Here is a 19693-nt window from a genome sequence, read left to right on the forward strand (position 1 = left end):
ATATATTATAGCCAGAAAGCAATCACACTTAAGCTTAAGGCAGAAAAACGAAAGATTAGTTTTTCAATGATGAAGATTATTAGTTATCAATTATTTCAGTGCTAAGAAGTCTGTAGTAAAGTAGGACCATCTCTCACTTTCTTAGACTAAAAATGATCACTTTATCTTCCCCCTCAATTAAAGCATTTCTGGAATTTCTGTAACAAATCATTATTAATCATGTTCATTCTCAAAAAGGACTGGCCTTAGGCAAGAATTCAAAGAACTTTAGAGCCAGTAAATTAGAAAGGTATGGTTATCTGGGAGAGCCTCTAATACCCTAAAAAAGAATTTCTTAAACTTTGGCTTGGTAGTGGAGTTCCTGTTGTGGCGCAGTGGAAACGAATCCGACTAGGAACCATGAAGTTGCGGGTTCGATCCTTGGCCTCACTCAGTGGGTTGAGGATCGAGCTTTGCCATGAGCTGTGGTGTAGGTCGCAGATGTGGCTCAGATCTGGTGTGGCTGTGGTGTAGGCCGGAAGCCATAGTTCTGATTAGACCCCTAGTCTGGGAATCTCTATGTGCTGAGGGTGCAGCCCTAAAAAGCAAAAAGTTAAAATTAAAACAAACTTTGGCTTGGTAAGAATTATATAAAGGGCTTGTTAGAACACATATTGTGAAGTCCCAGAGTTTCCAGTGCACTAGGCCTGGGATGGGTCCCCCAGATTTTCATTTCTAGTAGTTTTCAGGCGATGCTAATACTATTTGTCCAGGCACCACACTTTGAGAGAACCACAGGTGAAGAAAAATAATTGTACCATTTTTTGTTGTTTATGATTTCAACTTCCGTAACTTTACAATTTCTCTAAACCTTCCCCCCCACCAAATCTCTTAAAACTTAGTATCTTTTCTATTCGTGAAATACACTCAACTTTGCTCATTTGTAAACATTTTCTTCACTCTTTAGGAAATCTTTTTTAAAATCCAGTCTTAGGGAGTTCCCGTCGTGGCGCAGTAGAAACGAATTTGATTAGGAACCATGAGGTTGCAGGTTCCATCCTTGGCCTCACTCAGTGGGTTGAGGATCCGGCGTTGCCGTGAGCTGTGGTGTAGGTCATAGACACAGCTCGGATCTGGCGTGGCTGTGGCTGTGGCATAGGCTTGCAGCTGTAGCTCCAATTAGACCCCTAGCCTGGGAACCTCCATATGTCACAGGTGTGGCCCTAAAAAGTTTAAATAAATAAATAAATAAATAAAATCCTGGCTTAACTTTTAACTAAAGAATGAATTAATTTTAATAAATTTATGATCATGAGTTCAGTCACTTTATGATCTAACATTCAAATTTTGTGTCACTTTCACCCACACCAAACTTGTAGCACAGGATTATGACTACAACCATGCTTTAATTATCTTATCCTTGGTAGTTTTTCAGGATGGCTAAAATCTGTTTCCAACTATCTGCATTCAAACTAGTTTCCTTATTTGATCATCTTTATTATCATCATTCCCAGTAACTCTTAAGATTGCCAACTGTCAGATTTCTTTACAGACAAGTAAGAGGTGAAATAAATTTTTAAAGTGTGGTAAGCAAAACTTAGTTACAGTTGTTGGAATGAAGAATTCAGTTAGAGCCAAAAGATGTTTTAATAGAGCAGAATGCTGCCAGTTTAAAGCCTGACTGAAAGCAACTTTAATTTTAGTTTTCTTCAAAAACAACATCTTCATTGTCTTCTGGAGAGATGGTATTTGAAAAAAAGAAATGTCTCGAGTTACTGTTTTTAGAGGAAAGAATTGCTGAGTCTTTCAAATGGTTAATGAGAAGAAGTAATAGTTAAACACTTGGAGCATTGATTTCTGATTTGAATTCTCCAACACAGGCCAGCCCTGAGGGAAGGAGAAAAAAAAGCTTGCTAATTAACATTTGATTACTGATGCCACCTTCTCATTCCCCTTGCACCATCCGGTTTCAAGTGTTTTTGTTCATGAAGGATTTTTTGGTGCATTTTAACTTGATCTTAGTAAAACAAATCCATGTGCAACTACAACCAGTGTACAATCTGTTAAAGAAAAAGAAGAAAAAGACCTTAGGTATGGGAAGTAAGTGTTCAAAATCTAGTCTGGATAAGAAGTGATTGGTTTCTTAACTATTAAAAGCCTTCTTCAGAACATCAATGATTGCTGAGAAGCTGGAACTAAGCCTAGTCTGTATGTCTTGTTTTGTGTGTTGGTGTGCGTGTGTGTGTGCACACGCACAGCACACACACACACATTTCTTACTGTTATTTTTTAGCTGTTAACCCAGAGCATCATTTGTGTGAATTACCTGGAGTTCAGATTTTGATATATTTAAAATTTGGATAAGTTCAGGTTCTAAAATGACCAAAGGCCATTTTCTTCTAAGACTGATAAGAGAGTGAGATACATATATGTAGTTACAGGGTGTATTTCTGTAAGGGTTGTAATTTGCTATAGTTACTTCAGAAAATCTAGAAACTAGAGTGCCAACAAATTGATAGCTGTTTCAGCCCATGGCAATTAAATATTTTGTTACTAATTTTTGCCATATAAAATATTTGATATGTGAAAAATCATAGACCAGATTTAAAATTTGAAAGATGTTGAAATAAATTAGTAGAATTTGATAACTGTATCACTTAGCTTGTAGTATTTTGGCAAAACTATAGCCTCACTCGAAACATTTGGTTGATGAAATAGTAATCTTGGAAACCAGTATGCCAAGCTTTACTTTTAAATGAGATCTCTTGTGGGGTAAGAGGGGCATTATTTTGTTTTTCTTTTTTTAAAAATCTAGACTTTTACTGTAATTAAAAGCAAAAACTAAGATTTTTCTTTATCCAAGAAAAAAATTTCACCTAAAATGCTTATGTCTGTATTTCTTAACTGAAATTATTTGCTATTCTCCTTTTTGATGTGTTGTGAAGATGTGTTATTAATTCTTTACTATTTTTTTCTTTCATTTTCTAGCCTTAATGGTTTTGAACTTTCTCTCTTTACTCGCTTGTCTTAAATATATTTCGCTCATCTTTCCTGCACCTGAGATTAACGCTAGTATTTTCAAGAAATCATAGAATTTTAGCACTTTGACATTCAGTAGTAATCTCATTTTATTCTCTACTAATATTGGGTAAACAAGGTTTCAGAGAGGTTCCACCAAACTTGCACCACAGTAGCAGCTGGGCAGAATCAGGACGCGAAATCCAGTTCTCTGCCTCTCTATGTCGTAGTACCTCAAGCTGACTTTTCTGTTATCAGAATCTGCTTTCACTTTGATAATACCTGAATGAATTTTAAAATTCCCTAAAATGTTTCTCAGTAGTAGGACCAGCATTTAGCTATAAAATGTAGCTAACAAATCTATCTACTAAGTTTTATATTTTTTCAGTTTGAATAGCTACAAACAGCTCCTTTAAAGCTTATCTGAGCCTCAAAATTTAGCCTTTAGCAGAGTAACTTCCTAAGAATTTTTTTCTAGGAAATTCTGATAAAATTTAATTGCAGTATAAAACTGAAAATCTGTGGAACTCAAAACTTTGCAGGAGATGCATATCATATAATTTTATATTGAGCAGGTCATAATAAAATGATTTGTTCTCTAGTGTTTATCACTGAAATTTCTACAGTGAGGAAATGAAGTTTGAAGTGGAGATCATTGCTTACATTAATTATTATGTATAAATAGATGTTTATTAATGAAAAGCAAATAATAAGGAAATAAATCTATCACATTAATTGTGTACTATTTCAAGTTAATCTGATTTAAATTTTTTTTCTTAATCACAAACAACTATCTTATATGAAGCAGTGGGGAAGAAATGAAACCTCTTTTAGAAAATCTGGAAAACAAGCTCTGGAAAATTTATTGTCAATTTAGAACACTTGGTCCAAATACATTATAGTTTGTAACATAATTTCAGTGTTCAACTGGTAATCAAAGCATTTATTAAGTTTCTTCAGAAGTGAAACATTTGCATAGTTTAGCAGCCTAAAATCTCACAGATTTAGAGCTAAATGCCTAACAAGAATTGAAAAGATGATGAAGATTCAGCATGATCTTGAGCCAGTACTGGTCAAAGAACGTGGGTAAGACAAAAAGGCCATTAGAATATGACGTGCCACTTGTCCTTAACTGGAATTTAACACAAATCTCTAAAGATGAAACCATCAGAAGTAGCGCAGTAATGATAGCTGGGCATGCCAGCTGCAGCAACCCAGCTGGCATGTGTGTGTTCTTTCTACCTCTCTCAACTCTCAAATCAGTCAAGCTCTCAACCTTCTCCCCTTCCCTTGAGTCCTCTTCTCTTCCTCCTCTGGTCCTCCATTCCTTCTGTTTTTGAGAAACTGTGTCCTCATTTGATTTATGATGACCTAAATCATGTGCATCATTTTGTACGCAGCTGTATTTTGTCATTCAGCTTTCCTAGAATACTAATTTTTCAGGGGAATCATTTTTAGTTTTGTGTACATTTTAGATTTTTACTTCCCTGCAGGATTGTCACCTAAAAGTTTAATTAAATAAAACCAACAGTAAAAACAATAGAATCTTTAAGTCCTCATTAATAAAATTATCACTTAATTTGTACTGTTGCTATCTTATCATCTGTCTTCCGTATATTGGTGAAATCTACCTATGGTTACAGAATTGATAAACATGGAATTATTTTTGAGAAACTGCTTTGTGTTCACTTAGATTGTTGTAACACAAGGTTCTTTTGGCTTAATTCCAGAAACACTGCAAATTTAGCTTTTCCTTTGGAACAGACATTACCCTAATATGCTTTATGTTGTACTGTCTCAGCCAAGTTCTTTCTGCATTAACCAGTTTATTCTATGACAAGTTGCTTAACAGATGTCATTCTGGGGAGAACAATGAAGCCAAATACTTGTGCAATGGCTAACATTACTCTAACTTTGATCACTTTTGTTCAGCACATCAGTCTGGCGTTGTGCTTTATACCAACATAACACTATAGCCAGAACATGCTTTTCAGGCTTAGAATAGCAAAGGAATGTTATTCAATTCAGCCAGTTACAGATGAGTTAATGAAAGAAGAAAAATACTGTTTATTTCATAATACCATATTGTTGTGTTTGGGAATTAAGGTGGAATTTAAAGAATCCAACTCCAAAGTTATTTGTTTATATACTCCACTCATAGTATTTGTGTATATTCTCCAATGCAGGGGTAGTCTTGCCACCTTTCCAACAGATGTAAATATTTGTCCTGCCTTCCCTCCCACCTTCAGAATAGCTGCTGACACGTGGGGCATGTAGAGAACATAATTGAAACTAACTTTAAGAAAGGAATCTTTTGCTCTGAGGCCTGAAGTTTCCTCATACTCCCTTCTTCTGGCCTCTCCCTTTTATTAATAAATAATAATAATCATGCTTGCAGTTTCTGGAACACCTTTCCTCTTAAAAGCACAAATGTTTAAGCATGACAGAATGGTATTAGCTAGTGGAAGTGGTAAGAGGTTAGCCCGGTTGCATTTGATTAAACTGTTGGGTTGATAATGACTAATGAAAATTTCCAAACTTGATGTGACTGACCATACACAAAAAACTGCATGGTAGACTGGCCATTGCTAAGAATCTCTTGGAAAAAAAAAAAAGGGCTGTTTGTTTGAATTGAGTGGGAATCAAGCCATGCCCCCAAGCTCCTCAGTTCTCATTTACTGAGTCTTTTTTCACAGGTGTACATTAGAGATAAAAATGGATTGAGTTCCCGGTTTTGTTTTGTTTCTTTCTCCAGAGAATATATATCCCTATTTTACTGGAAGGGTAACTTAGATGTGTTTATGTATAATAAACAGTAATGTGATACAAAATGCTATAATTGAACAACATGATACTTCAGGCTTCTGCATTTAAAAAACATGAATGAATGCTGCTTGTGTTCCGTATTGAAGTCTTATTTTAGAAGCTATTATATGCAACATTTGAACATCAGCATCATTTGTTAAAATAGGGTCATCCCAAAACTAACCTGAAGAATTAGCTAAGATGAATGATCTCTTCATTCTTATGATCTGATAATTTCTTTTATTTTTTTTTGTAAATATGGAATGAAACAATTTTTGTAATCTATTTAGAAAAAAAAACTGAAGAAACTTCTTAATTACTGGATAATAGTTTAAACTTCTGACACTTTATTCTGATAAATTATTTACCTCCTCTCCTTTTTAAGGTAAAAGATACAATGTTAATCTTGAGAAAAACAGCATTTTAACTTTTAACAATACTTAAAAACTATCATTACTATATTTTCTTTTTTGGGAAGGGACTAAGTAGTATATTAATGGCTCTCGGTTAATAAATATGCTGTTGAAATAGTTTCTATTTGGGGATGATTTCAAAGAATTAATCTATGTTGCTCTATTAATAAGTTGTCATATTATTAAAACTTACATAAAACAGTGAAAGAAACTTCAGATTCTTCCTTCTACCCCCTTCAACAAAAAAAATACTATCTTTCTCTGTCCTACATAGAAACTTAAAATATATCTTTTATTTGAGTCATTGCACATCTTAAGTCATTTAAAAAATTAAATAGATTATAAGAAGTTATAATTATAGTATGACCTAGGTGAATGGTGTACTTGAAGTTTTTTGACTGAAAAGAAACGTGAAGCCATCCAAAAAATTGGCTGAGGAGGGAGATGTTTCTTGAAGGTTATTTCATCTAACCTTCATTGAGAATCTGTTTTTAAATTTGATTTATATTTTTTTATAAAATTTTTATGATTTGTGTTTTCCTAGTTTCAAATTCTTATTTTGAATCTAGAAGAAAACAGAGCAAACATGTGTATCCCATAAATTGACTGGCAAATATCATAGGTCATGTGGAAACCCTATTTTTATTGTTCTCTTTCTTTTTATAGGTAAAGAGAAATGTTTATGACCTTACAAGTATCCCTGTTCGCCATCAGTTATGGGAGGGCTGGCCAACTTCTGCCACAGATGACTCCGTAAGTGACAGTTGAGTTGTCAGTTTTATATCCTCCTCTCTCTTTTGCCACTTCCAGTCTAATTGACGGTAATATTAAGCAGAATCAAATGTTTTGAATCCATCGAAAGAATTTATAAATCAAATAATGCGAAGACAAGATGAGTTCACTTGCAGAACAGATAACATAAATCAAGTATATCAGCATTCTCTTGGAGTTACAGTATCAGTTATCAGGAACTTGATGCTGCTTGATTTGACTTCAGTTTTTGCTTGATGAAAAAAACACAGCTATTCAGATATTACTAATGAAATGTCCCAAACACAAAAATTCTTTTCCTAAGTTACTTCAAAATCAACCTAATTATTTTATTTAATTTTAAAATTGCATTTCCCATAATGGACCCATGCTTTAAAAAGTTAATTTTTGTGGTTAATATTAATAACTCTCTATTCTTAAACATGACCATAATTTTTACTACCATAAAAACTGGAAGACTTAGTCTGTAATTTTTAACTATCATCATATCTACTCATGATCATTTTCCTATTGTAAATTTTGAAACTTTTCCTTTTTCTGCTGTTTCCAGTGATAATTCTTTTCCAAGAGAATCATCTTTTTATCATCTAAGGGGTCCAACTGAAATTACATCTTGGCTGCTCTTATCCATAATCTTGATTGTTCTAACCAGATACTCTGTTTTTTTATTTTTAAGTGAAAAATTAGAGGAGTTCCTTGGTGGCTCAGTGGGTTAAGGATCCAGTGTTGTTACTACTATGGCTCAAGTCACTGCTGTGGTGCAGATTTGATCCCTAGACCAGGAACTTTGCATGTGGCTAAAAAAAAATTAGAATGTTTCAAGTATTTTGAAATAAGTCTTAGTTTTTAAATAAATAGGGTTAAAAGGGTATTGAGACTGGAGTTCCCGTCATGGCGCAGTGGTTAACGAATCCGACTAGGAACCATGAGGTTGCGGGTTCGGTCCCTGCCCTTGCTCAGTGGGTTAACAATCCAGCGTTGCTGTGAGCTGTGGTGTAGGTTGCAGACGCGGCTCAGATCCCGCGTTGCTGTGGCTCTGGCGTAGGCTGGTGGCTACAGCTCCGATTCGACCCCTAGCCTGGGAACCTCCATATGCCACGGGAGCAGCCCAAGAAATGGCAAAAAGACAAAAAAAAAAAAAAAGGGTATTGAGACTTTGTAAACATCTTGTAATAATAATTATCCAAATGATGATTATGGCTAAGAGTTTAATTACCTTTTCTTATTTTCTAGTGAGTATTATGTTGTTATCCAGGTAATAATTACAGCTCCTCTCTCAGCACCAACATCATAAACTTTAATACAAAGGAATTCTTTATGGAAAAATTTTAAAACTTTTTTATTTTATGTAGATGCCACTTGAGTCTATTCCACAGTCTAAACACTGTACATTTGGAAAATGCTGTGTGGGTTATGACATTTTAAAAATAATCAGAAAATAACAAAACTTGTTTTCATTTCTTAATTTTATTGCAGTATAGTTGATTTACAATGTGGTATTATTTTCAGGTATACCACAAAGTGAATCAGTTATATATACATATATATCCATTTTTTTTCCCATATGGATTATTACAGAATACTGAGTAGAGTTCCTTGTGATATACAGTAGGTCCTTGTTAATTATCTGTTCTAGCCTTGTTAGCCATCTGTCTTTGGAGAAATGTCTATTTAGATCCTCTGACTGTTTTTTGGTTGGGTTACTTGGGTTTTTTTGAGGTAAAGCCTCGTGAGATGTCTGTAGCAAATCTTGTTTTTTTAAGTGAAACCCTCCAGAAAAAAATTATTTATTTATAGGAATTTAGATATTTAACTGATTTTAACATTGCCATTTTAGTGTATTGTTAGAATTATTGATTGGTTGTCCATGGCTAAGGGGTAAGGGTGTGGATGTTGTTTCTGGTTTTTCTCCACCTGTTAGACTGAGAAATTTGATAGAAAATGTGCTACATTTATTTACAAAATTAAGAAAATAATGTACATAAATGATATCTTTCTGTTTACTTTAGAAGACATGAAAAAGTCAGAAGTGTTCTTAGCATCATCTAATAATCTGCTACAAGAAATCATGACACTAATAAAAGAAAAAAAGTACAATTGAGCTGATGTATCACTTAGATTCTCTGAGCTTCTGTTACCTCACTAATCAGAAGCATTGTAATGAGGATTAGTGATAATATGTATACAGTACCTGGGTCATAGTAGACAATAGATGAAGAGTCAATATTATAATTAATATTAACATAACCCTGAAAGACATCACAGGCAAGATTTGGCTGGTTTAAGTAAATGAAATGGTACCTAAGATTTGCTTTAAAATAACATCTGGGGTTGAGAGAGTGAGTGGGGATAGAGATAAATCCAAATTAGCTATCTCTGGATTATTGTTGAAACTGGGTGATGTGTATATTTGATTTTTTTACACTATTCTCTCAAGTTTATATATATTTGTAAATTTTTGTAATAAAAAGTTTAAGGCAAAAACAATTGTCTAGTTTAAGGTTAATAGAGTCTATAAATATGAGACTTCATAGGGTTGGAAAAGCCAATTGCTCTCAGACCCCAACTTGTAGAAACCAAACTGACATAGGTTTATCAGAAGCAAGTTCCGGAGTTCCCTGTCAGCCAGGACTCAGCGTTGTCACTGCTGTGGCTCGGGTTCCTGCTATAGCTTACGTTCCATCCTGGCCCAGGAACTTCCACATGCTATAAGTGCAGCCAAAAAAAAAAAAAAGAAAGAAAGAAAGAAAAAGAAAAACAAGAAGCAAGTTTCAAGAGTGAGTGATAGGCAAAATCAATGATAAATTCTTCTGTAACATAGTACCTTATACATTTTAGATGTTGAATTGTTGACTTGAGTTGACTGTTTTATGAGGCTCATGTCTTTTTATTCACTTTTAATTAGGAGCTCCTGTGGTTCAGAGGGTTAAGAACTCAACATAGTATCTGTGAGGATGCGGGTTCAATCCCTGGCCTTGCTCAGTGGGTTAAAGATCAGCGTTGCTGTAAGCTGTGGCACAGGTTGCAGATGTAGCTCGGATCCCATGTTGCTCTGGCTGTGGTATAGACCTGCAGCTGCAGCTCTGTTTTGACCCCCTAGCCCAGGAACATCCATATGCCACAGGTGTGATTGTAAAAAGAAAAAAAAAATTTTGGCAGCACTCATGGCATGTGGAAGTACCCGGCTAGGAATCAAACACTCGCCACATGAATGACAATTGCAGGTTCCCCACTGCATCACCAGGGAACTCCCAAGGCTTACATTTTAATGATTATTATTTAATTTTTTACCAGAGTTCTAATGCAATTTCATTACTGTCGAAAATATGGAAAGCAGCTAAAACTCACCATATGGAAGTCTTTGATCCTACCTGGTACCACATCTAAGTCATAGCAGACATAAGAGAGAATCTCTATTAAGAAGCTTGATTTTTTTTTGCCTCATTTTTCATATTTGCACTATGAAGTGAACCTGTGAAGTAACGCCTGCCTATACCTCCGTAGAGCAAATGTTGCCAGTTGGCAGAATGTTGCCTTGAGCTGCATGATTTGATACAACAAAGATGTTTAGGGCCAAGCTGCTTTTAATCAGTGCCATAGCAGATCCACTAGCTGTAGTGCTTGAGTTTTGGCAAAAATTGCTTATAATTGTAGTCTTTTAAGGAGATCCTAGCTAAAGAAATGTCATTAAACCTTTCTACCATTAGAACTATTAAAACTCATAAAGCTGGTGCTTGTATATATATTATTGCAGGCAATGGTATTTTTCACTTATTTAAATCACTCAAGTGGAGGCATCTGCTACAAAACAAGATTGTCCTCACAGCTTAGGGCATGAATTGTGTACAGCTGAGAGATGTCAGCTGTGTAAACAGCCTGAAATGTGTTACCAACAAAAATATAATTAATTTCTTTCCAGACAGTGTGCCTAACTTAATTCTTGGGATGGTTTAGCTTTCAGAGAGAGCACCTGAACATTTTCTTCCCAGTGCCAGAGTATAGGATTGGTTATAAGGTCATTAAAAGTGAGGTTAGTTTGTACTTTTCTTGTTCAGTTGCAGAAATTTGTGTGGCTTTTAATATGTAGTAACTTTGGATACCAGTGGCTTCCTTGAATTTATGGAAATATCTTAGATCAAGAAGCTGAGAGACATGGGATGATAGAAATGTTCTAAAATTAGATTTCAGTGATGGTGGCACAACTCTGTAAGTGTACTAAATTAAATTAAAAACACTTTAAGATGAATAAATTTTATGGCATGTAAATTATACCTCAATAAAGCTATTTGTAAAAAGAAGTTAGTGAAGAACTAGGTTAAAATACTTTTTTATTTACAGTTTTATGTTGCATAAGAAATACTTTCAGTAACACAGGAGATGTTTTCTTCAATGTACTTCTCATTAAACTTTGACTTAGCAAAGAAGACAAAGAAACAGACTCCTTGTAACTAGATTCTTATATAATCTTGAGTCTTTTACGAACCTGACAGACTAGTCTTTTGACGTTTTCAACACTACTCAGTGAAGTTAATCTTTAAGACATTGTTGCTCTGGTCTCCCTTCAGAGTTAAAATACATTATTTGCTTGTAGTTATATTTTAATGGGGTATGGGATCCTGTATGGATTGTCAATAACTCTTTCAGTTCCTTTTGCACTTTCACCAAGGAAATAGGTATCTAAAACTTCACCAGTAGGGGAATGTTTTCATGCTGTGACAGTTCAGCTGTGAGAACAAGGAGTTGCAAGTAGGCGAAATTTCATTTTTACACTTTAACAAGGACAGCCTTGGTTTCCAGAGAGTAGAAATAATTTTAACATTGTGAATTATGTCAAGGCACCTTATTATAATGAAGACAATTTGAATGTATGTAGTTTTTAAAACCCAAGATTTTAATAATACTTATACAAAGGAAGAACAATCCCTCAGTTTTAAATACTTTTTTGTTGTTACCACACCCCCCCTTTTTTTTTCTTTTGATATTACTGATGGCCTTCTCGGGTGCATCATTGGCTAAGGAATGTTAATGCAGAATTTGAGAAAGTAGGAATTTTAGGGCCAGAGGTCTTTAAGCATGTATTAGGAGTCAAAGATCTACTTACTAAATATTAAATATTTTCACATTGAAAATAAGACCATTTATAAACAGAATCATTACACAGCAGTTTTTCTATAAGATAAAAATAGAACAAAAATCACACATACCTTCTTCCTTTTTTAATGTTTTTTTAAAATTAACAAATAGTTGATTTACGATGTGCCAGTTTCTGCTCTACAGCAGTGACTCAGTCATACACACACACACACACACACACACACGTATATAAACACATACATACATACATTCTTCTTTTAAAATACTGTTTTCATCATGGTCTATCCCAGGAGATTTGATATAGGTCTCTGTGTGATACAGTAGGACTTTTCTTTCTTTCTTTTTTTTTTTTTTTTAATTAAAAAAAATGTGAATGAAGGACTGTCATCTACTTTGATCATTCTGGTATGGGCCAGTTTCTTTTGTAACTTCTCCCTGATGATTTGTCTTTGGCAGGTGTCAAATTATAAACATATCCCTGATATTAGATCCCTACCCTCTTTTATAGGCGTTGCCATCCCAGTACAGACTCTCCCTGTTACCACATAACTACCACACTGTAGTTACCTACCTACACTTATAGTTACCTACCTGTAAGTAAACTCACAACCTCCACTTTAGTGATTCCATCATCTCTTGCTGCAAGGTTAATATTTCTAAAGTGCAGAATGAATCACATTCAGCCTTGCTTCTTTATCTTCAATGGCAACCCAATATGTGCTGGTTTATGTACAGATTTTTAGGCTGTCTTTCAAAACCCTTCATTCTTTAGTCTGAAATTTCCCTTTCCAGTTTATTTTCCCATATAGGCCCAGAGTAAATGCTCACTAAATATTTCTTGAATGAATGCTTGGATACGATGCCGTATGTATCTCAGCTCTAGCTAAATATTCATTTTGCTGTTCTTCAGATATACTTGGTGCTATGCTCTGTTATTTAATCATTCTGTTCCTTCTACCTAGAATACCGATAGCAATTTCTTTCTTCTTTAAGACCTTTCCTTAAGAGACATTGCCTGTAGCCCTCTTCCCATGCCACCTTCTCCAACCATCTTAGAAATTAGTTTCTATTTGTTTTTCTATGTAAATTACTTTCATTTTTCCTTCCTTCATTCCTCCCACCTGGCTCCATCATTTAACTGAGTAACCACAAATAACTTGATTAACCTCTTGGGGTCTCAGTCTCTGTAACTGTAGAACACAGATAATATTCCTGAAGTTTTGTTAAAACTAAAAGTCAGTAGTAACAAATTTGGTTATGCCTACATTTATTTTGAAGATTGAAATAGGCAGTACTAGATAATGTCTAACATATGGTTGACCTTTGGCTATTACTATTTTTTTCATCCGTCTATTCATTTTACATTTGTGGAACAGCTCTTATAGGACAGTAACCACTCTGACCCTTATAGTTGCAATAATAAGGTCCTATTCCTCAGAATTTGCAAAGTATGCCGCGAGACTGATATATGAACAATGACAATCGAAGTTTGTGTAGATTCAATGGAGTCATAGAAGAGGGAACAACCACTTTTGCTAGCAGATGGGGGTGTGAAAAAATGACTTTCCAGAGAAAGGAACCAAATGTCCTGTAAGTAAAATATATGAAACAAGTTTAAATTACATTTTAATTTATATGCTTGTGTTTTTCTCTTTTTTTAATTCTAAAAATTGGTAATAAGAAGTCTTCATTTTTGTATGCTCTACAGGATCAAATGTAATGTGTTTTTTTAATAGAGGTGTTTTATACATTCACTCATTTGAATTGTTCAGAGCTCCGCTAAGTTGACATCTATGACAATAAACAACTAAATGATGAATTTGTATGATCATAGTGACTTGATACACTGTTTGAGAATCAGTTTTATTTTCTTTCTAATAAAAATAATCAAAACTCAGTATTTCTTTATTGATAGGTAGAATAACAAATTTAGAGGCTAGGAGAGCCACTACACTGAACAAGTTTGTACCAGTGTGTGTTTGTGTGATGTGTGAGAGAGAGAAGCAGGTAGGCAGACCAGTCTAAGTTCATCAAATCCCAGTTTTACTATCATTTGGAATTAAGTTATTTATTGTATGAATTTCAGTTTCCTCACCTGCAAAATGACAATGAGGTTAACACCTTTGAAATTCTGTTATGAAGATTAACTGGACTAACATAATAGTTTGAGGAGTTCCTGTCATGGCTCAGTGGTTAACGAATCCGACTAGGAACCATGAGGTTGCGGGTTCGATCTCTGGCCTTGCTCAGTGGGTTAAGGATCTGGCATTGCCATGGGCTGTGGTGTGGATCGCAGACGCGGCTCAGATCCCGTGTTGCTGTGGCTCTGGTGTAGGCAGGCAGGTATATCTCCGATTGGACCCCTAGCCTGGGAACCTCCATGTGCTACGGGAGCGGACCTAGAAAAGGCAAAAAGACAAATAGTAATAATAATAATAATAGTTTGAAACATATAAATTGCCATTCTTAAAAGGCAAATGGTTGAATATTGGCAATTTCCTATGTTTTATCTAGTATGTAAAGCACGTAATATAAAGCAGGATTTGGCAGTTCAGCCCAAATCCCACTCTCCATTTGTCTTTGTAAATATTTTTAATAGAAGTAAAATTGGCATATAACATTATATAAATTCAGGTGTACAATGTGGTGATTTGATGTTTGTATACACTACCAGGTGATCACCACAGTAATTCTATTTACCGCCCATTACCGTACAATTGATCCCATTCACCCATTTTGCCCAAACATGTTACCTCCAAATAACTACCAGTCTCTTCTTTATAAACGTGAGTTTTGTTTGTTCATTCGTCTTATTGTACAGTATTCATCTTTCTCTGATTATAGGTCCATTCATGTCACAAATGGCAAGGTTTCTTTCTTTTTTTATGGTGGAGCTGTATTACACATGCACACACGCACACACTTCACATCTTCTTTATCCATTTATCCATTGATGGACGTTTAGGTTGTTTCCACGTTTTGGCTATTGTAAATAATGCTGCAATGAATGTAGGTGTGCATAGTCTTTTTTTTCTCTCTCTCTTTGTATGGCCACATCTGTGGCATATGGAAGTTCCCAGGCTAGGGGTCGAATTGGAGTTGCAGCTGCTGGCTTACACCACAGCCACATCAGTGCTGGATCTAAACCACATCTGTGACCTACACTGCAACTTGCAGCAACACCAGATCTTTAACCCACTGAGCAAGGCCAGGGATAAACCCATATCTTCATGGGCACTATGTCAGCTTCTTAACCTGCTGAGCCACAATAGGAACTCCCATATGTCTTTTTTTAATACTGTTTTGTTTTCTTTGGATAAACACCCCCAAGTGGCATAGCTGGATCATATGGTAGATCTATTTTTAATTTTTTAAGGAACTTCCATTGTTTTCTATAATGGCTGTACCAATTTGCATTCCCACAACAGTGTAAGAGGGTTCCCTTTTTTCCACATCCTCACCAGCACTTATTTTTCTTGACTTTCTGATAATCACTGTTTTAACAGGATATGAGCTGGTATTCCTTGTGTTTTTGATTTGCATCCCTGATGATTAGTGATGCTGAACAGCTGGCCATCTGTATGTCTTATTTATTTATTTATTTTATTTTTTTCTTTTTGGGGCTGCATCTGTAGCATATGAAGGTTCCCAGGCTAGGGGTGGTATCAGAGCTGTAGCTGCCGGCCTAGCCCACAACCACAGCAACACTGGATTCGAGTTGTGTCTGCAACTTACGCCACAGCTTAGGGCAATGACAGATCCTTAACCCACTGAGTGAAGCCAGGGATCAAGCCTGCATCCTCATGGACACTAGTCGAGTTTGTTAACTGCTGAGCTGTGACAGGAACTCCCTGTCTTCTTTGGAAAAATGCCTATTTGGGTCCTCTGCCCATATTTTAGTCAGATTTTATTTTTATTTTTTGCTATTGAAGCAAGTTCTTGTATTTTTTGACATTAACTTTTTATGGGATATATGATTTGCGAATACTTCCTCATATTTAGTAATTTGCCTTTTTGTTTTGTAGATGATTTCCTTTGTTGTGCAGAAGTTTTTTAGTTTGATGTAGCCCCACTTGTTTATTTTTGCTTTTGGAGTCAGATCCTAAAATTCTGCACCAAGACCAATGTAAATAATGTTTTTTTGGAGCATAGTCATACCCATTTGCTTATGTATTGTATACAGCTGCTTTTACACTATAACTAATGGCAGGAATGGTGTAACAAAAGCATGTTCTTTTTGGCCCTTTACAGAAAAAGTTTGCCAACCCCTGGTGTAACATCTGGCATTTAGTAGGCATTCAACAAACATTAGCTCCTTTTCCCTTGAGCAAGCACCTTCTTTATACCACATACACATGCAGAATTGGAAGCATTCTTTGAAAAGCTCTAGGGTCATCTTATGCTATTTAAATTATTTTGTTAGCCTATCCTAGGTCAGATAGATTTAGACAATCTTTGGACATTTTCACTGGCTTTTTCTTTATTTGTCAAGGTCATGAATAATGTTGCTTCTGATGGTGGTGAGACTCAGTAGCTTCAGAGGGTTCATTGCCCTTGTCAACATATAGAGTCTTTTACAAATAACACAGGCAAAGACTAAACAGACAGAAAGAACGGCTTTGAAAGCAGTAGAAGAAAGTTTGAGTTTTAAAGAAATGGGAAGTTATGAAGTGGTCTATCCCCTGAACAGTGAGAGTGAGAAGTTCGGGAGGGTGGATGAAACACTCAAGGGACATATTTACTCAGTAAATATGAGGGAGAACACATGGAAGTGAGACAGCCCCTAACAGGAAATTGACAAGCACTAAAATCTGATGTTCTGAATCTTTTTTTTTGAAATTTTTTTTTTTTTGTCTTTTGTCTTTTTTGTTGTTGTTGTTGTTGTTGTTGTTGTTGTTATTGTTGCTATTTCTTGGGCCACTCCCGAGGCATATGGAGGTTCCCAGGCTAGGGGTTGAATCGGAGCTGTAGCCACCGGCCTACGCCAGAGCCACAGCAACACAGGATCCGAGCCGCGTCTGCAACCTACACCACAGCTCACGGCAACGCCGGATCGTTAACCCACTGAGCAAGGGCAGGGATCGAACCCGCAACCTCATGGTTCCTAGTCGGATTCGTTAACCACTGCGCCACGACGGGAACTCCTGATGTTCTGAATCTTGATTTCACTTTATTAAAATCCCAAACTCATAGATTACTGCTTTTTGCCCATGAAGGGGTAACTGCCATGGGATTTTTCTTCCCTCTATAAACAGCTAGAAGACTGGATAAAATATGCGAAACAACTGTGTTCAAATATCAGACTCTGAAGAAGGAAACAGATGAGTCCTACCCGAGGCAATTTCTGGATCCCAGAGCCGGGAGAGGAAACCAAAACAGAATCTGCATTATTGTGTTTGAAAAGACAGAGAATGGGGTTTAGGGAGGTCAAGGCAGCTGGACTTTGCTGGGCAGAGTATTAGCAGAGAAAAAGCTCCAGAAATCTGCATAGGGTTCTGCTGGTCTTTAGGTGAATACTAGTCTGTGCATGCATAGGGTGAAGTGCCAGGAAATTGGGCAAAGAACTACTGCCAGGAAAAAAAAGCAATTAACTGGGAGCTCTAAGGCGAACGATTCTCAGAGCTCAGATAGAACTGGGAATAGTTTGAGTTCCCAACAGCCATAGTAGAGGCACCTCAGTGAATAATACATGGAGCATTCAGGAGATACCACAGGAGAGTCACACCTTAGTGGAATGAATAAACAAACCCTAGAGTGAAGGCTACTCTAGGACTGTCTTTTTACAAGCTTAAAAACAATTTTCAAAAGGATCACGCTGATTCATAGGTAAATGCCTCTAAGAACAGAGTCTAGCATCCAATTAAAAGTTACTGTACATACAACAAGCAGGAAAATCTAACCCATAACCAGGAGAGAAATCAGTCAAAAGAAATAGACATAGAAGTAATTTAGATAACTAAATTAACACATAGGGACTCTAGCTATTATAAATATTATGAATATGCTCAAGGATTTCAAGGAAAATGTGAACTTAATGAAAAGAGAATAGAATATGTAAAAGAGAGAAAGCAGTATAATATCTGAAATGATAATTTCACTGATGAGCTTAACAGCAGATTAAAACAGAAAAAAAAAAACTAGTGAACTTGAAGACATAATAATAAAAACTATACAAATTGAAGCACAGAGAGGGGAAAAAAAAAACAAGAATAAATTAACAAAATGTCAGTGACCTCTGGAACAAAACCAAGCAGTCTAATATATGTGCAATTGGAATCCTAGGAGAGAAAAGATAGGAGGAAAGAGGTCAAGAACAGAAAAACTGAAAAAATAATTTCTGCAATTTTTTTCCATATCTGATGAAAACTAAAAGCCTGGTCCAGGAACCTCAGTGAATGCCATGAAGGCTAAACCAAAAGAATTCCACACCTAGGATTATTACTCAAATTGCTGAAAACAAGTGATAAAAAGAAAAATTTCATAGAAGAGAAAGTAAAAAAAACAAAAAAAAACAAAAAAAAACACGTTACACAAAGGAGCTAACGTATACATTAGAAATAATGTAAGCAAAAAAAAAAAAAAAAGAAGAAGAAGAAGCCACACAGTGGAATGACATTTTTAAACTATCAAAAGGTTTTTTAAAATGACAACTTGAAATTCTATATCAGGTGAAAATACTCTTTCAAAGCTGAAATCAAAATAAAGACTTTTTCAGACAAACAAAAACTGAGAGAGTTTGGGGCCAGCAAACATGAAGTACAAGAGATATTAAAGGAAGTTCTTTAGGCAAAAGGAAAATGGTATCATATGAATAAACTTGGGGCTCTATACAGAAGAATGAAGAGTGCTAGTAGTGATAAAAATGTTAAATGTAAAAAATATCTTACGTTTTTAATTTCTTCAAAAAAAAAAAAAAAAGGGCTATTTGTTACTTCCCTGGTGGCTCAGCAAGTTAAGTATCCAGTGTTGTTAGTGCTGTGGCTCAGATTGCACCTCTGGCCTAGGAACTTCTACATGCTGTGGGAGTGAACCAGAAAAGAAAGAAAAAAAGATAGCTGTTTAAAGATAAAATAACAAGTAATCTGAAGTTTTAAACATATATAGAAGTAAAACATATGACAACAGTAGTACAAAAAAGACAGAATGGAATTATGCTGTTGCAAGGTTCTTACACTATACATAAAGTGGTTTAATATGAACTGAAGGTAGTCTATTAAAAATGCAAATTGTAAACCTTAGTGAAACCACTAAACACACACACACACAGTATAGCCAATAAGCCATCAAAAGAGATATAATGGAGTACTAAAAGATAAAAATTCAAAAATCGGGCAGGGAGAAATAAAAAAGGAACAATGAAAAGATGGAATGTGTACAAAACTAATAGCAAAATAAGTTTAAATCCAACCATTTTGATAATTACAGCAAATATAAATGGCCTATACATTAAGGGGCTTAGATTGTCAAAATTAATTTCAAACAGCAAGATTCAACTATATGCTTCCCAGAAGAGACATTCTTTTTTTTTTTTGTCTTTTTGTTGTTGTTGCTATTTCTTGGGCCGCTCCCGCGGCTTATGGAGGTTCCCAGGCTAGGGGTTGAATCAGAGCTGT

At 35.5% G+C, this 19693-nt stretch overlaps 1 protein-coding gene and 1 long non-coding RNA gene across 5 annotated transcripts in view; one reads left to right on the top strand and one right to left on the bottom strand.

The window, feature by feature from the left end:
* FAF1 (Fas associated factor 1) overlaps positions 1-19693 on the top strand; it is a 438758-nt gene that overhangs the window by 236615 nt on the left and 182450 nt on the right. For 3 of the 4 annotated variants that reach the window (XM_021097817.2, XM_084965116.1, XM_084965115.1), the window contains one exon: positions 6882-6968. The exons of the other annotated variant lie outside the window; for it this stretch is intronic. In XM_021097817.2, the coding sequence (XP_020953476.1) occupies positions 6882-6968 (87 nt within the window). The remainder of the gene's footprint in view (positions 1-6881; positions 6969-19693) is intronic. 4 annotated transcript variants of the gene reach the window in all.
* On the bottom strand, positions 12409-18664 carry LOC146402971 (uncharacterized). The gene is made up of 3 exons (XR_014808375.1): positions 17223-18664; positions 15264-16891; positions 12409-14316 (listed from the first exon to the last, which is right to left on the bottom strand). It is a non-coding gene; the product is annotated as an uncharacterized LOC146402971 (long non-coding RNA).

Source organism: Sus scrofa, chromosome 6 (assembly GCF_054392235.1).
Source record: "Sus scrofa isolate SSC_HxYL_T2T_F1_AM1 chromosome 6, Sscrofa_HxYL_maternal_Yorkshire_Landrace_v2.0, whole genome shotgun sequence".
Classification (NCBI taxonomy): Eukaryota; Metazoa; Chordata; class Mammalia; order Artiodactyla; family Suidae; genus Sus; species Sus scrofa.